Source organism: Syngnathus acus, chromosome 5 (genome assembly GCF_901709675.1).
Source record: "Syngnathus acus chromosome 5, fSynAcu1.2, whole genome shotgun sequence".
NCBI classification, from domain to species: Eukaryota; Metazoa; Chordata; class Actinopteri; order Syngnathiformes; family Syngnathidae; genus Syngnathus; species Syngnathus acus.
This window is the reverse complement of record NC_051091.1, coordinates 2,425,136-2,435,939: the sequence shown is the minus strand read 5'-3', so window position 1 is coordinate 2,435,939 and position 10,804 is coordinate 2,425,136. Positions and strand designations below refer to the sequence as shown.

The 10,804-nt window shown below is 44.9% G+C and overlaps 1 protein-coding gene and 1 long non-coding RNA gene across 6 annotated transcripts; one reads left to right on the top strand and one right to left on the bottom strand.

Annotated features, from left to right (window-relative positions):
- Positions 1 to 587: 587 nt before the first annotated feature.
- LOC119122827 lies at positions 588 to 3,030 on the bottom strand. Of its 2 annotated transcripts, none has more exons than XR_005097957.1 (2): positions 2,903 to 3,030; positions 588 to 1,022 (listed from the first exon to the last, which is right to left on the bottom strand). It is a non-coding gene; the product is annotated as an uncharacterized LOC119122827 (long non-coding RNA). The 2 variants fall into 2 exon arrangements; XR_005097958.1 differs by lacking the exon at positions 2,903 to 3,030 and adding an exon at positions 2,243 to 2,356.
- On the top strand, positions 686 to 10,190 carry arhgef3 (Rho guanine nucleotide exchange factor (GEF) 3). Of its 4 annotated transcripts, XM_037251415.1 has the most exons (13): positions 855 to 983; positions 2,259 to 2,316; positions 4,258 to 4,320; positions 6,629 to 6,736; positions 6,801 to 7,112; positions 7,663 to 7,725; positions 7,798 to 7,894; positions 7,968 to 8,044; positions 8,246 to 8,503; positions 8,638 to 8,808; positions 8,879 to 9,068; positions 9,183 to 9,428; positions 9,952 to 10,190. In XM_037251415.1, exons 1-13 carry the CDS (start codon positions 892 to 894, stop codon positions 10,110 to 10,112), a joined length of 1,896 nt encoding a protein of 631 aa, XP_037107310.1. In that variant the 5' UTR covers positions 855 to 891; the 3' UTR covers positions 10,113 to 10,190. The 4 variants fall into 4 exon arrangements, with proteins under 4 accessions (XP_037107314.1, XP_037107310.1, XP_037107311.1 ...); XM_037251419.1 differs by lacking the exon at positions 2,259 to 2,316 and having other exon boundaries at positions 686 to 983; XM_037251416.1 differs by lacking the exons at positions 855 to 983; positions 2,259 to 2,316 and adding an exon at positions 3,181 to 3,357.
- The last annotated feature ends 614 nt before the right edge of the window (positions 10,191 to 10,804 follow it).

Below are 10,804 nucleotides of genomic sequence, written 5' to 3'. Positions count from 1 at the left end.
ATTTAGAAAGAATGAAATTATTTTTGTTCCAATAAAGCATTTCTTACCGACATTTAAAAGTGCCTATTTCCTTCTTTTTGTACAGTATTTATTTATAAAGAAAGATAGGTATTTAATTTTTCAAAACCTTTTTGGCATTTAATTGCCACGAAATATTTACATCATTTTCTTGAATGCTTTTTTTGTTTTGTTTCATAAAATAATTCCAGTTTCATTAAAAACAACAAAACAATGTGCAAATATTTACATGTCAAAATTCCATTTGGTAGGAAGGCGGAACTTGAACGGAAACTCAAATGCCCGAGAGGGGAGCGAAGCATGCCGAGCTTGTCTTTCTTTGATTTGCTTTGAGCAGGCAAGACGAGACGAGAGGAGACGTGCAGCCGTAAGGTCCGCCTTCACAATCAAAGCCACATTTTGCTAGTTTATTTGAAATATGTATTTTAATTCAGTTTTTTTCCCTCTTCTATTTAATTTCTTTTACACATTTTTTCCCCCACTAATTATTTTCACTAGTTTTTTTCCTCACACGATCAAAACAATAGAAAATAAAACATGATTTGATGATTCTTGGTCCAATGTAGAATTTTTTTTAATTTTTTTTTTTTTTTTTTGCAGTTGCAGCTCTTATTTTGTGAAGAGTAAAAATGTGTATGGGAAGCGTCTCCCCCAGAATTCCTCTAGCTTGATGTGAGTCATTCGGCTTCTTGACAGTTGACTCACTTTTCTTTCTTCTTGTTCTTCTTCCAGCGTGGCGGACTTTTGGACCCAAACTTTGACATCCAGCTGCCATCGAAGGCTTTTCTTCTATTTTGACGTTTTCTGAGCGCAACGTGGAACTTGTTGTGGAAATTTTTGGGCTGCGTGTTGCTTCAGTTGTTTTTGTTTTGTATGTGTGGAGGGGCGGCTGGCGGTTTTGGCAGGCAAGTGAGCGAGGAGGGGCGTCCCATGCAGGCAGGTGGTGGATGGCAGCCCCCCGCAAGGTGAGCAAATGCTCACGCATGTTTCCAATCAAGTTTACGCTGTCATCAAAAAAGAAACAAAGGCGTGAACGCCATTCATCATGTCGTCATCATAACAATTGAATTCAAATCGTAATGGAGCACATAGTTTGAATGTGATGGAACTAATTTGCTAACAACAACACAAAACTCTTCAAAGTTTTTTAAATGGGGGTTTTTGTTGTGGTTTAGTCTACTATTTTGTTCTTTTTGTAATTTTTAAATGAATCGAACAAAATCAGACTCAAGTCAATTCAAGCACTGCAATGCGCTGACGTGCGCAAGGAGAGCCACCATCGTTTCCTTTGCCGAACCAAACAAACAGTCAAATGTAAAATGAGAACACTGGCAAGGAGCTGCTGTAAGCCACGACTCAAGACCGGACGCTCACGTGCGGACAACTGACTGCACTCACTAGGCCCCGCCCCTCAAAGGCACACATCAACACACGATTCCTACACAGTACGTACAGTATTAGGCGCTTTCTTGTTGAGAGCCTGAAATTTGGACAATTTGAATAAGTCTTTTTGGTCATTTTTGACCCCGTGAAGGTCATGGATTTCCTTTTCCATGCCTGAGTTTTATCAGTTTGTTGTTATAGTTTTGTGATCTTTTGGTCTTGGTTTTAATTCTATTTTTCAGGTTATCTTAGCTCAGCATAGTATCTTAGCAGGCTGGCTAGGTGCCCGTTACACAGGTTGGCACTTGACGGTTACGTTGCGATTCAAATACAAACAACAAGCGGTGACTATGTCAAAGAGCCGCGTGCAAGGTGAGGCTGACGCCCATCTTTGAAGGAATGCCGTCTATCCACTCAACGACGCCAAAGAAATATGTGTTTGTTCACACAATCGTCAAATGGCAGGTCTGCTCCACCACTGCTGTCCTGCTATGTGCTCTGACTAATGGACTGGTTGCCAGCCATTGTCAGGTCACTTATGAACAAACGGTGGCCTATCAATTTTTTGGCACATGTGAATGAACGCGTGATTGGTCGCCATGTGGACCAACAATGGTGAGGGAGGGAATGAGGACTAATTCTAGAAAATGGATGGTTAAGAAATATGTGACGTCATAACTTTATGCACTTCCCATGGCAGGCCACCAGGTGGCAATGCAGTTGAACTGACTCATCCCGAGCTACTGTCAACTGCGGGAAAAGTTTCTTTCGTTAGCAATAAAGTTTATTGCTAAACAGATCGAATAAACAGATGGATAATAAGATATCATTCATATTTTACCTTTGTCTCTCTTCAGGCCGCAAAAGAAAATGTCTTCTTTCGCGTTCTTCTCAGATGAGCGCTACCTCAGAGGGGTACGTGAGAACACACACACACACACACACACACACACACACACACACACACACACACACACACGCACACACACGCGCGCTGTATTTTGCCCCTCGATGTGTCCACTGGTGTAAGTTTACTGTAAAGTGATCAAAAACGTAATTATGGCCTCTTTCATTTCCTTCTATTGTTGTTGTTTTTTGTTTTGTTTTTTTAGATTAATATAAGTCTTGAACAATTGTTCAAGACTTTATATTAACTCATTCATTAATGAGCTCAAGCTCAGCCCAATTGTACAATAGCAGCACGTGTTCTTGTGATTTCCCCCTCATGAGCAGCCTTTTGTTCTCAGGAATGAAAAAATCTTGTTGAAAATTTGCTGCACGTTCAAAGTGTCACCAACACAAAAGCTCAATGAACTGCACGGCTGATTTATTAAAATGATCCGAACAGTCATACAAGGTTGAAAAGTTGTTGTTTACGTAAAAAAAAATACATTGATGTTATAGGACACTTTTTTTTTTTGCATAATACTGGAATTGTGAGTTTTTAAAATGCCTTTAAAAAGCTAAACGCACTTGCGGCTGTCATGCTCGCAATACTCACTGACCTGAAGTCTCCCGTGATTGGCTGACATCAGGCGTGAGTTGAAATCGGCTTTTGGGCCGTATGTGGCTTGAGGGTAAATGTCATGTCAGCGGGGTCAACCTGGCTTGGACATGAAGGTATTTCCTTAATGGCCTTGTTGTTGTCCTTGCGCTGGGCTCTCCGCTGCTCCCGGAGCTCCTAATTTTAGACTATTTTTCCCCCGCGCCGCCGTCACTTCCTGTTTGCTCGACGGGAACCGGCTCAGTGGTCGCGCACAATGCTGGCGGGTTCCTGTTCTTTGGTCAGCGCCTGACAAGAAGGCCGCTGCATATCCTCGGTTGAGGGAGAAGAGAAGACAAGAAGGAGAGGGAAGCGTAGTGTGGCCGCATCCGATGTGACTGCATCTGAATTGCAAATCGAGTGTCAGTTGCGAGGCGCCGATGATGGGCTGCTGTCTGTTCCTTTACTATCGGGTGAGTCACAAATTTCAAAAGAGCTGAACCATTTGGACTTGTCACCAGGGTTGCCATGGTTACCTGGATAGAGTAACTGAGTTACCCAAACTGATGACTTGATTTTTGAGTCCCTTGTGTTTTTCGGGTAATTCTGCAAACTCAAGTTGGCGGACTGATTCAAATCATCGGAATCTGCAGTGTATTTAACTAAACGGTTCAAGCAAATGATCTGAGTGCCGTGTTTCCCGGGAGCTCGCTAACTCAAGTCAGTGAAAGAGTTTTTTGCGATCACACGAAAATCAGCATTTGAACTACAGAAAAAAAATTTGCGCCTGGTTTTACCTTTGTTGACGAAGAACACGTTAGTTAGTCCAACTCGTGAATCTCATTTTTTTGTAACTTCTTAATTGTTCTGCCAGAAGCCAAGACGTGCGTCAAAGGTAACCTGTCAGCTTACATAATGTTCAAAACAACAAAGACCTCACACACACAAAACTTCCTGACTTTGTTTTGATTCGCAACATGGCTCCTCTGTTTGTGTCCTTTCCTTGTATCCTCTCCTGATGTCTTCCCACATGTTGCTGTGTTTTTCTTTGTGTTTTGTTGCCATGGCGACCTGCAGGAAAAGGCATCAGCCATTTCCCGGGAGTTCAAAGCTTCCAAGGTATCCAAGGATGGTGCAGTGCACCGTGTCAAAGTCAAGGCCCGCGGGCCAGATCCGGCCCACCACATCCTTCTATGTGGCCCGCAAAACCAAATTATGAGTGTCCACTCAATGTTTCTTGTTAAAATGCCCAAACTCTAAATTGTCTTTCCTCTTAATAACAGTGAGATATTGCGATGATCTTTTGTTAAAAAGTTTTCGATTAAATCAATTGATTGTACTGTAAAGTGATTGAATCTTTTTGTGCATTGCAGAAGAAGAGGAAGCAGGCCAGCAGGGATGCCGACTCGCTCAGCCTCTGCACTCTGGACATCAGTGTAAGTTCTGCTCTTTACCATACTTGGGTTCCTTGCTCTGTGCTAGCATCATGCTAACAACTTGAATGGGGGGGGGGGGGGGGGGGGTTGGCGGTGCTCTCAGGTTAGGTCAGTCCCTGCGTCCCCGTATGTGGCGTGTCGAGCACATGTGAGTATTTTTGGAGTTTTAGTGCAGCCGCCAGTTCCTTCCTGGGCGTTTACCACTTTGTTGAAAGCAGCACAGGATGCATGCACCCCTGCCCACCACCACCTCCCTCCTCTTCACTCGTACACACAAGGACAAGATTGTTCTCATTCACAGTCGTTCCTTTGAAAAATGTATTTATTGTAAATATATTTTTAAATACATTGAGCTCATTGAATAAATAGCAAATTGGCTTCACTGAAAGTTAATACGTTAGTAAGATAACAAATGTACACATTGGTGTGATCTTTTGATTGTGTTCAATAATTAGTAAATTATTACTACTTCATTAGAATTAGTACATGTGAAAAATGACAGTCAATTCTTGTTTTTATGACTGTATTAAAACATTTTTTTTCATTGGCTTTTTTTTAAGGAATGTTGAATGTCAATTATTTTATCTTTTTTGACAATTTGGTAATTGATTTAATTTACTTACTTGATGTGTTTTACGTTTATACTTTGTTCCTGTACCTGATTACAAATATCCTGAATTACTACTTCCCATCCAGCCAGCCATTTTGGCTTTTTTTTTTTTTTTTTTTAACATCGACCTCATCTCGGACTGTCCTGGCTCATCCATGGGAGCACGTTCCCAAGTTTTCCAGGGCAGCTTTCAAAAGTGACACGTGAGCTGCACAGCCATGGTCATCTAAATTCATTATTGACGTGTTTTTAATGAACATGTTGCCAGGCGGGGTCACATGCTCCGTGAGCAATTATTGGCTGGCTGGCACGCAAACAATTGTGAGCCACTTCTTCATCGAGCCCTTCTACTGGCTCTCACAAGGCCTCCTTTCATTTTATAGACTTAGGTCATGTAATTGACTTGGGCCATTGTTGTTGGTTAAATACAACCCAAAAAAGTGTCAATTTGTAGTCAATGGCGTCTGAGTCAACGCGGTGGCCATTTTGAGCTGAGGCTACATGGCAACGTAGGAAAGTCACTGATTCGGTGACTCGGGGGCAAGTCATTGCCCCGGCGTGAAACGATGGAGACCGCTCAAAATGGGACACAATGGCCTCGCTTGTGTTCCTCATATCACTCATGCACGCAATTAAATATGTGCAAATGATTTTGATTCGATTTTTCTCTCTCAACTTTTCACAAAGTAAAAATCCTTTTGTGATGGAAAGTAGGACACTTTTATCCAAATTCTGAGAGAAAGTAAGGAAAAGGTGGGATTGAAGGAAGGAAGTAAGGGAGGCAGTGAAAGAATGACGAGGTGTTGAATCACAGAGAACAAAAAACTGATAAGGCAGCCGAAAGCTTGCATCGCACACAAAGTGAGAGAGAGAGAGAAGCTTCGGGTGGGATGGGAGTGAGCGCTCGCGATCCAGATGTTGCTGTGACAAGCGGCAGAAGACTCGAGCTGTTGCCGTTCTCTCGGATTCGTGATCATTGCCAACTTTTTGTTTGGTTTTGTGGGAGGGCATCATGGTTGCCGGGCAGAAGCGTTTGGGTCTACTGCTACACCGCTTGAATTTGACGTCGTCTGTGGAGATCAGCAAGCACAAGAGCAAGCAAGTGCCGGTACAGTAGGACACGCTTAAAAAGAAGTGTTTCCTGTAGTCTTTTGGAATATTTTTTGATTTTATTTTTTGTCTTGACACCAGTTGACTTTCTTTTCCTGTGGATTCCCGATGATTGCAAATGTATTGCGTCCATGCACCTAATGTTCCGTTTCATTGGCAAACACGGTCCGAAGCGTTGTCGGCCAAGGTTGCAGTGACCCTGAGCGTGACCCTGCTGGTTGGTTCATTACGCCTGGCGATGCTGGATGAAATGCTCAATGTTACTGTCACACTCGATTGCCTTGTGAATAAAACATTGGAGCGGGCTTTGAGGTCACTACCTTAGCATACCACGAGCGTGTTAGCACGTAGCGCAGATAACACTTGATAAAGACACTTGGATTAATCGCAGAGCATTTTTGTCAACATTCTTAACTGTCATGAGTGCCAAAAGATCTAAGATGAAACCACGTAAAACTTCTCACAAGTGGAAAATGATCACGTACTATAGAAGGAACAGAAAGACGTTTGCAGTGATACTGCCATCTAGTGGTGTTTGTACGTATTGCCGTATAGTATGTAGTCAATGTAGTCTCTGTTGTCTTGCAGGAGCCGAGTGCCAAGCGCAGCAAAGCGTTGGTCTCCGGGGTGACATCCCTAGCCAGCCTGCTGCCTATCAAGACGGCACCGCTCAAAAGGTTCGGCCAGACGCTGCAGGTGAGCCTCCAAGAACGAAAACATTATTTCGAGTTTTTCTTCTGACAAACGCGCACTCCCACAGCGTTCCATCAGCTTCCGCACAGAGCGAGCACTTCCGCCGCCGCCGCCACCTCTTCCTCCTCCTCGGGCTCCTGCCACCTCCTTCTCCTCCTCCTCTTCCTCCTCCTCCATGAAGACCCGGGTGACCTCAGCAGCCAAGTCCAACTCCTGCTCTTCCACAACTTCCTCTTCCTCTGGCTCCACACTATCCAGGGTTGCCACGGGGACCGGCTCAGCCGCCAAGCGTCGTGACAGCAAACTCTGGAGCGAGACATTCGATGTCCACTTGGGGGCGACGCAAACGCTCAGCCCCAAAGACATCAAGCGACAGGAGGTCACTTTTCATATCATACTAAACCTTTAGCAGCCAATGTTTTTGTGTGCCAAAATTGGAAATATTAGAGAAAATCTCGATTTATTTTTGTACTCTGTGATCTTTCAGATCCTCAGATGGGTCTGAAATAAACTGTAAACGGTTATTGAAATCCTTTCGTTTACGATTTTGAAATATGAATCTGAAATATTTGTTTCAACATCAGTTGATGTGTCCTTTTTTGCACAAGTCATCCAGCCAATCAGAAAATGTAATCTACCCCCATCACTTGTTGATAGGAGATTTTGACAGTCAGCAAGACCAAAAAAAAACATTAATTCCATACTCTTAATACTTGTTTTTGTGACTTTAAAAACTGAATACATTTTCTTTCAAATCAGGTTGAAAATATGGATTTATTTTCATATTCATAATTATTAGATTTTTTTTCTAAAACAAATATTTTAATTACAAAGACTGGAAAGATTGAAAAAATAATGATAAAATAATTATTTTAAAATGAATATAAAACAATTTCTGTTGTACTAATGACAAATTGTTTACATTGCAGGCCATTTTTGAGCTGGCTCAGGGTGAGCAAGATCTGGTGGATGATCTCAAATTAGCAAAAAAGGTAAACAAAACACTTTTGAATTCTTTCTACAGATACAATCATAATGTGTGCGTGCATGCATGCGTTTTGCAGGCTTACCACGACCCAATGCTGACGCTGTCCATCATGACCGAGCAAGAACTGAACCAGATCTTCAGTACTCTGGACTCACTGATCCCTCTTCATGAAGGTAGTGCACACGTCGATGTCCTGATCCAGTCCCGACACCCAAGTGCTCAGCCAGCATTTTCGTCCGTCCTCAGACCTGCTGAGTCGCCTCTGCCAAGCCAGGAACCCAGACGGGTCCACGGAACATGTCGGACAGATCCTGACCGAGTGGGTGAGGGAAATGTTGACTTTTTGGCTTTGAGACCATTTTAAAGGAGTAGAAACGAGTAACAAGTGGGTCATGAACGGAGCTGACTGACAATTTTCCAGTTTGTGGGATGGAGAGCAAAAACACGGCATAAATGTTGTCATGTATCAAAAGTGTCGTCGTCAGCAAATTATTCCGCTGATATACGTGCTTGTGCGTGCGCAGCTGCCGTGTCTGTCATCGTACACGGCATACTGCAGCAACCAGGTCTGGGCCAAGGCCTTGCTGGACCAGAAGAAGCAGAACCTGCGGGTACAGGACTTCCTGCAGCGCTGCCAGCAGTCGCCCTTCAGCAGGAAATTGGACCTGTGGAACTTCCTGGACATCCCGCGCAGCCGGCTGGTCAAGTACCCGCTGCTTCTGCGCGAGATCCTCAAGCACACGCCCGACCATCACCCGGACCGGCCGCATCTGGACCAGGCGGTGAGGGAAAAGCCCGACTTGATACAAATGGAGGAGAAGAACTGACTTTTTTTATTCAATAGCTAGATAAGAAAATACTAATTTTAGTTTTTTAATCATTTTCCCTTCAACTGCACCGGGCACCGTCCTCACAGATGCTGCTGGTCCAAGGCTTGGTGGGCGACATCAACAGGCACACAGGCGAGTCTGAGTGTGAGTTCTACAAGGACCGGCTGCTCTACACCGAGGTGGGCCACAGGGACGCCCTCATTCAACGCTCCAGGACGCTCAGCTGCCACGGCGAGCTCAAGAACAACAGAGGACTGGTCAGCCAAACCTACGACAGCTGCACCACCAATGCTGAGGCACCATTTGACTTTTTCCTTCCATGCGTAGAAGCTCCACGTGTTCCTGTTCCAAGACGTGCTGGTCATCACCCGTGCTGTGGCGCTCAACGAGCAGCCCGTCAGCTACCAGCTGTGCCGGCGACCCATCCCCATCCGCCAGCTGGACCTGGAGGACCTGGAGGACGGCGAGATGAGAGTGGGCGGCTCCATCCGGGGAGCTTTCAGCAACAACGAGCGCAGTCAGTAGCGACACCACGCCAAAAGTCTCAAAGCTGGCGACGGCCTCAGACTTTGATCGTTACGTGGCGGTTCCGACGCCCCGCGTAAGCACCTCGTGTTTTGTGTCCCGGCAGCAAAGAACTTCTTCCGCGTGTCATACCGGGTTTCGGGTGGCGCACTGCAGAGTCACTGCTTCCAGGCCAGCGACGCTTTCAACAAGCAGCAGTGGCTCAACTGCATCCGCCAGGCCAAGGAGGCGGCGCAGGCCCAAACGGCACGCCAAGACGCCTCGTGTTCGGCAGATGAAGTTACGGCGGAGCTGGAATCAGAGGAGGGGATGGACCCGGAGACGGAGGACAATAAAAGGCTGCACGAGGAAGGTGAGAACAAGACGGCAGGAGGTTATCAGGAATAAGTCATAAATCATCCTGTGATTCATCGTCATAGAGGTCATCACGAAGCTGTTGGATCAGGGACTACCGATCATTGATGTAATCATGGAGGTCATGAGAATGTGTTGTCCACTTTTGGAGTCACAGAAAGTGATGAGTAAGGGATTCCGGCACCTTTTGAGGCATCTGTAAGTCCAAAAGCCCTGGTGTGCTGAGTTTGGGTTTCTCGCAGCTGTTGGACCAGGTGCAGTGAAAGTCTTGGTGGGAAAGTTTGAGATTCAGCCATCTGTTGATGCAGTTGTGCAGGAAGGCTCGTAAATACAAAAGTCTTTATGGGTACAGGTGCACCTGTGTCCATGCGTTGTTTTAAAAAAATATATATATATCCAAGGCGATAGGTGAAGCTACCCCTTCCACGAGAGTGACCGACGCAAAACTGACCTGTTACACTTGAGGGTACAAATGCTTAAACCCTCCCTTCTCCAGTCAACCGATAATCCCTGTCTGGCAGGAAAAGCAGAGACAGGAAGTGAGGCGGCTGCGGGCATGGAGACGGGACAGGTCGAGCTGAGGGTCAAAATGGAGAACAACATTGGTGAGAGCCACAATGGTGATGCTGAGGAGGAAATGGAGGAGGCGCTCAACAGTGACGAGGAGTACGTACGATGCTGATGTTTGCAAGTCAAGTTTATTTATATAGCCCTAAATCACAAACAAGTCTCAAAGTGCTTCACATATACAAAAAAAAAAGGACAATTATTCTCAAACATCCCCTGATCTTAAACTCCCAGGAGGGCAAGGAAAAACTAAAAAAAAAACGATCAGGTGAAAAATGAGAAACCTTGACCACAGATGGGAGGATCCCCCTTCCAGGATGACCAGGCTGCAATGGATGCAGAGAGGGCACATAGAATACATAATATGGACAATCCAAAGAAAAAGTGGATGTCCAATTCAAAGTGAAGAGCTGCAGGAGGTGCCCTCGATTGTCCTGGCAGTGTCTTCGAGGGGGGTAATCCGCTGCAGTTCCCTCATCCTGATTTGCACTTCACCAACTACCAGAAAGGTCTGGTTACCATGGTAACCAGGGACAACGATACCAAAGAGACTTTAAACCAGACCCACTGACTGTAGTCACCTTAAAAGCGTGGAAACCCCACCCCCTTATTGTGTATTGGTGGAACTGCTGTAATATTAACATGGATGTCTGAATAAAGCCATCTGTCATGTGTCACTTGACTGCATCAACTTCATAAAATCCATCCATGCATTTTGGAAGCTTTTCATCCTAATGAGGGCACAATATTCCCATTACAGGTATCCGAATAGGTCATAATTTCTATTCAGTGGGTTCATGTCATATA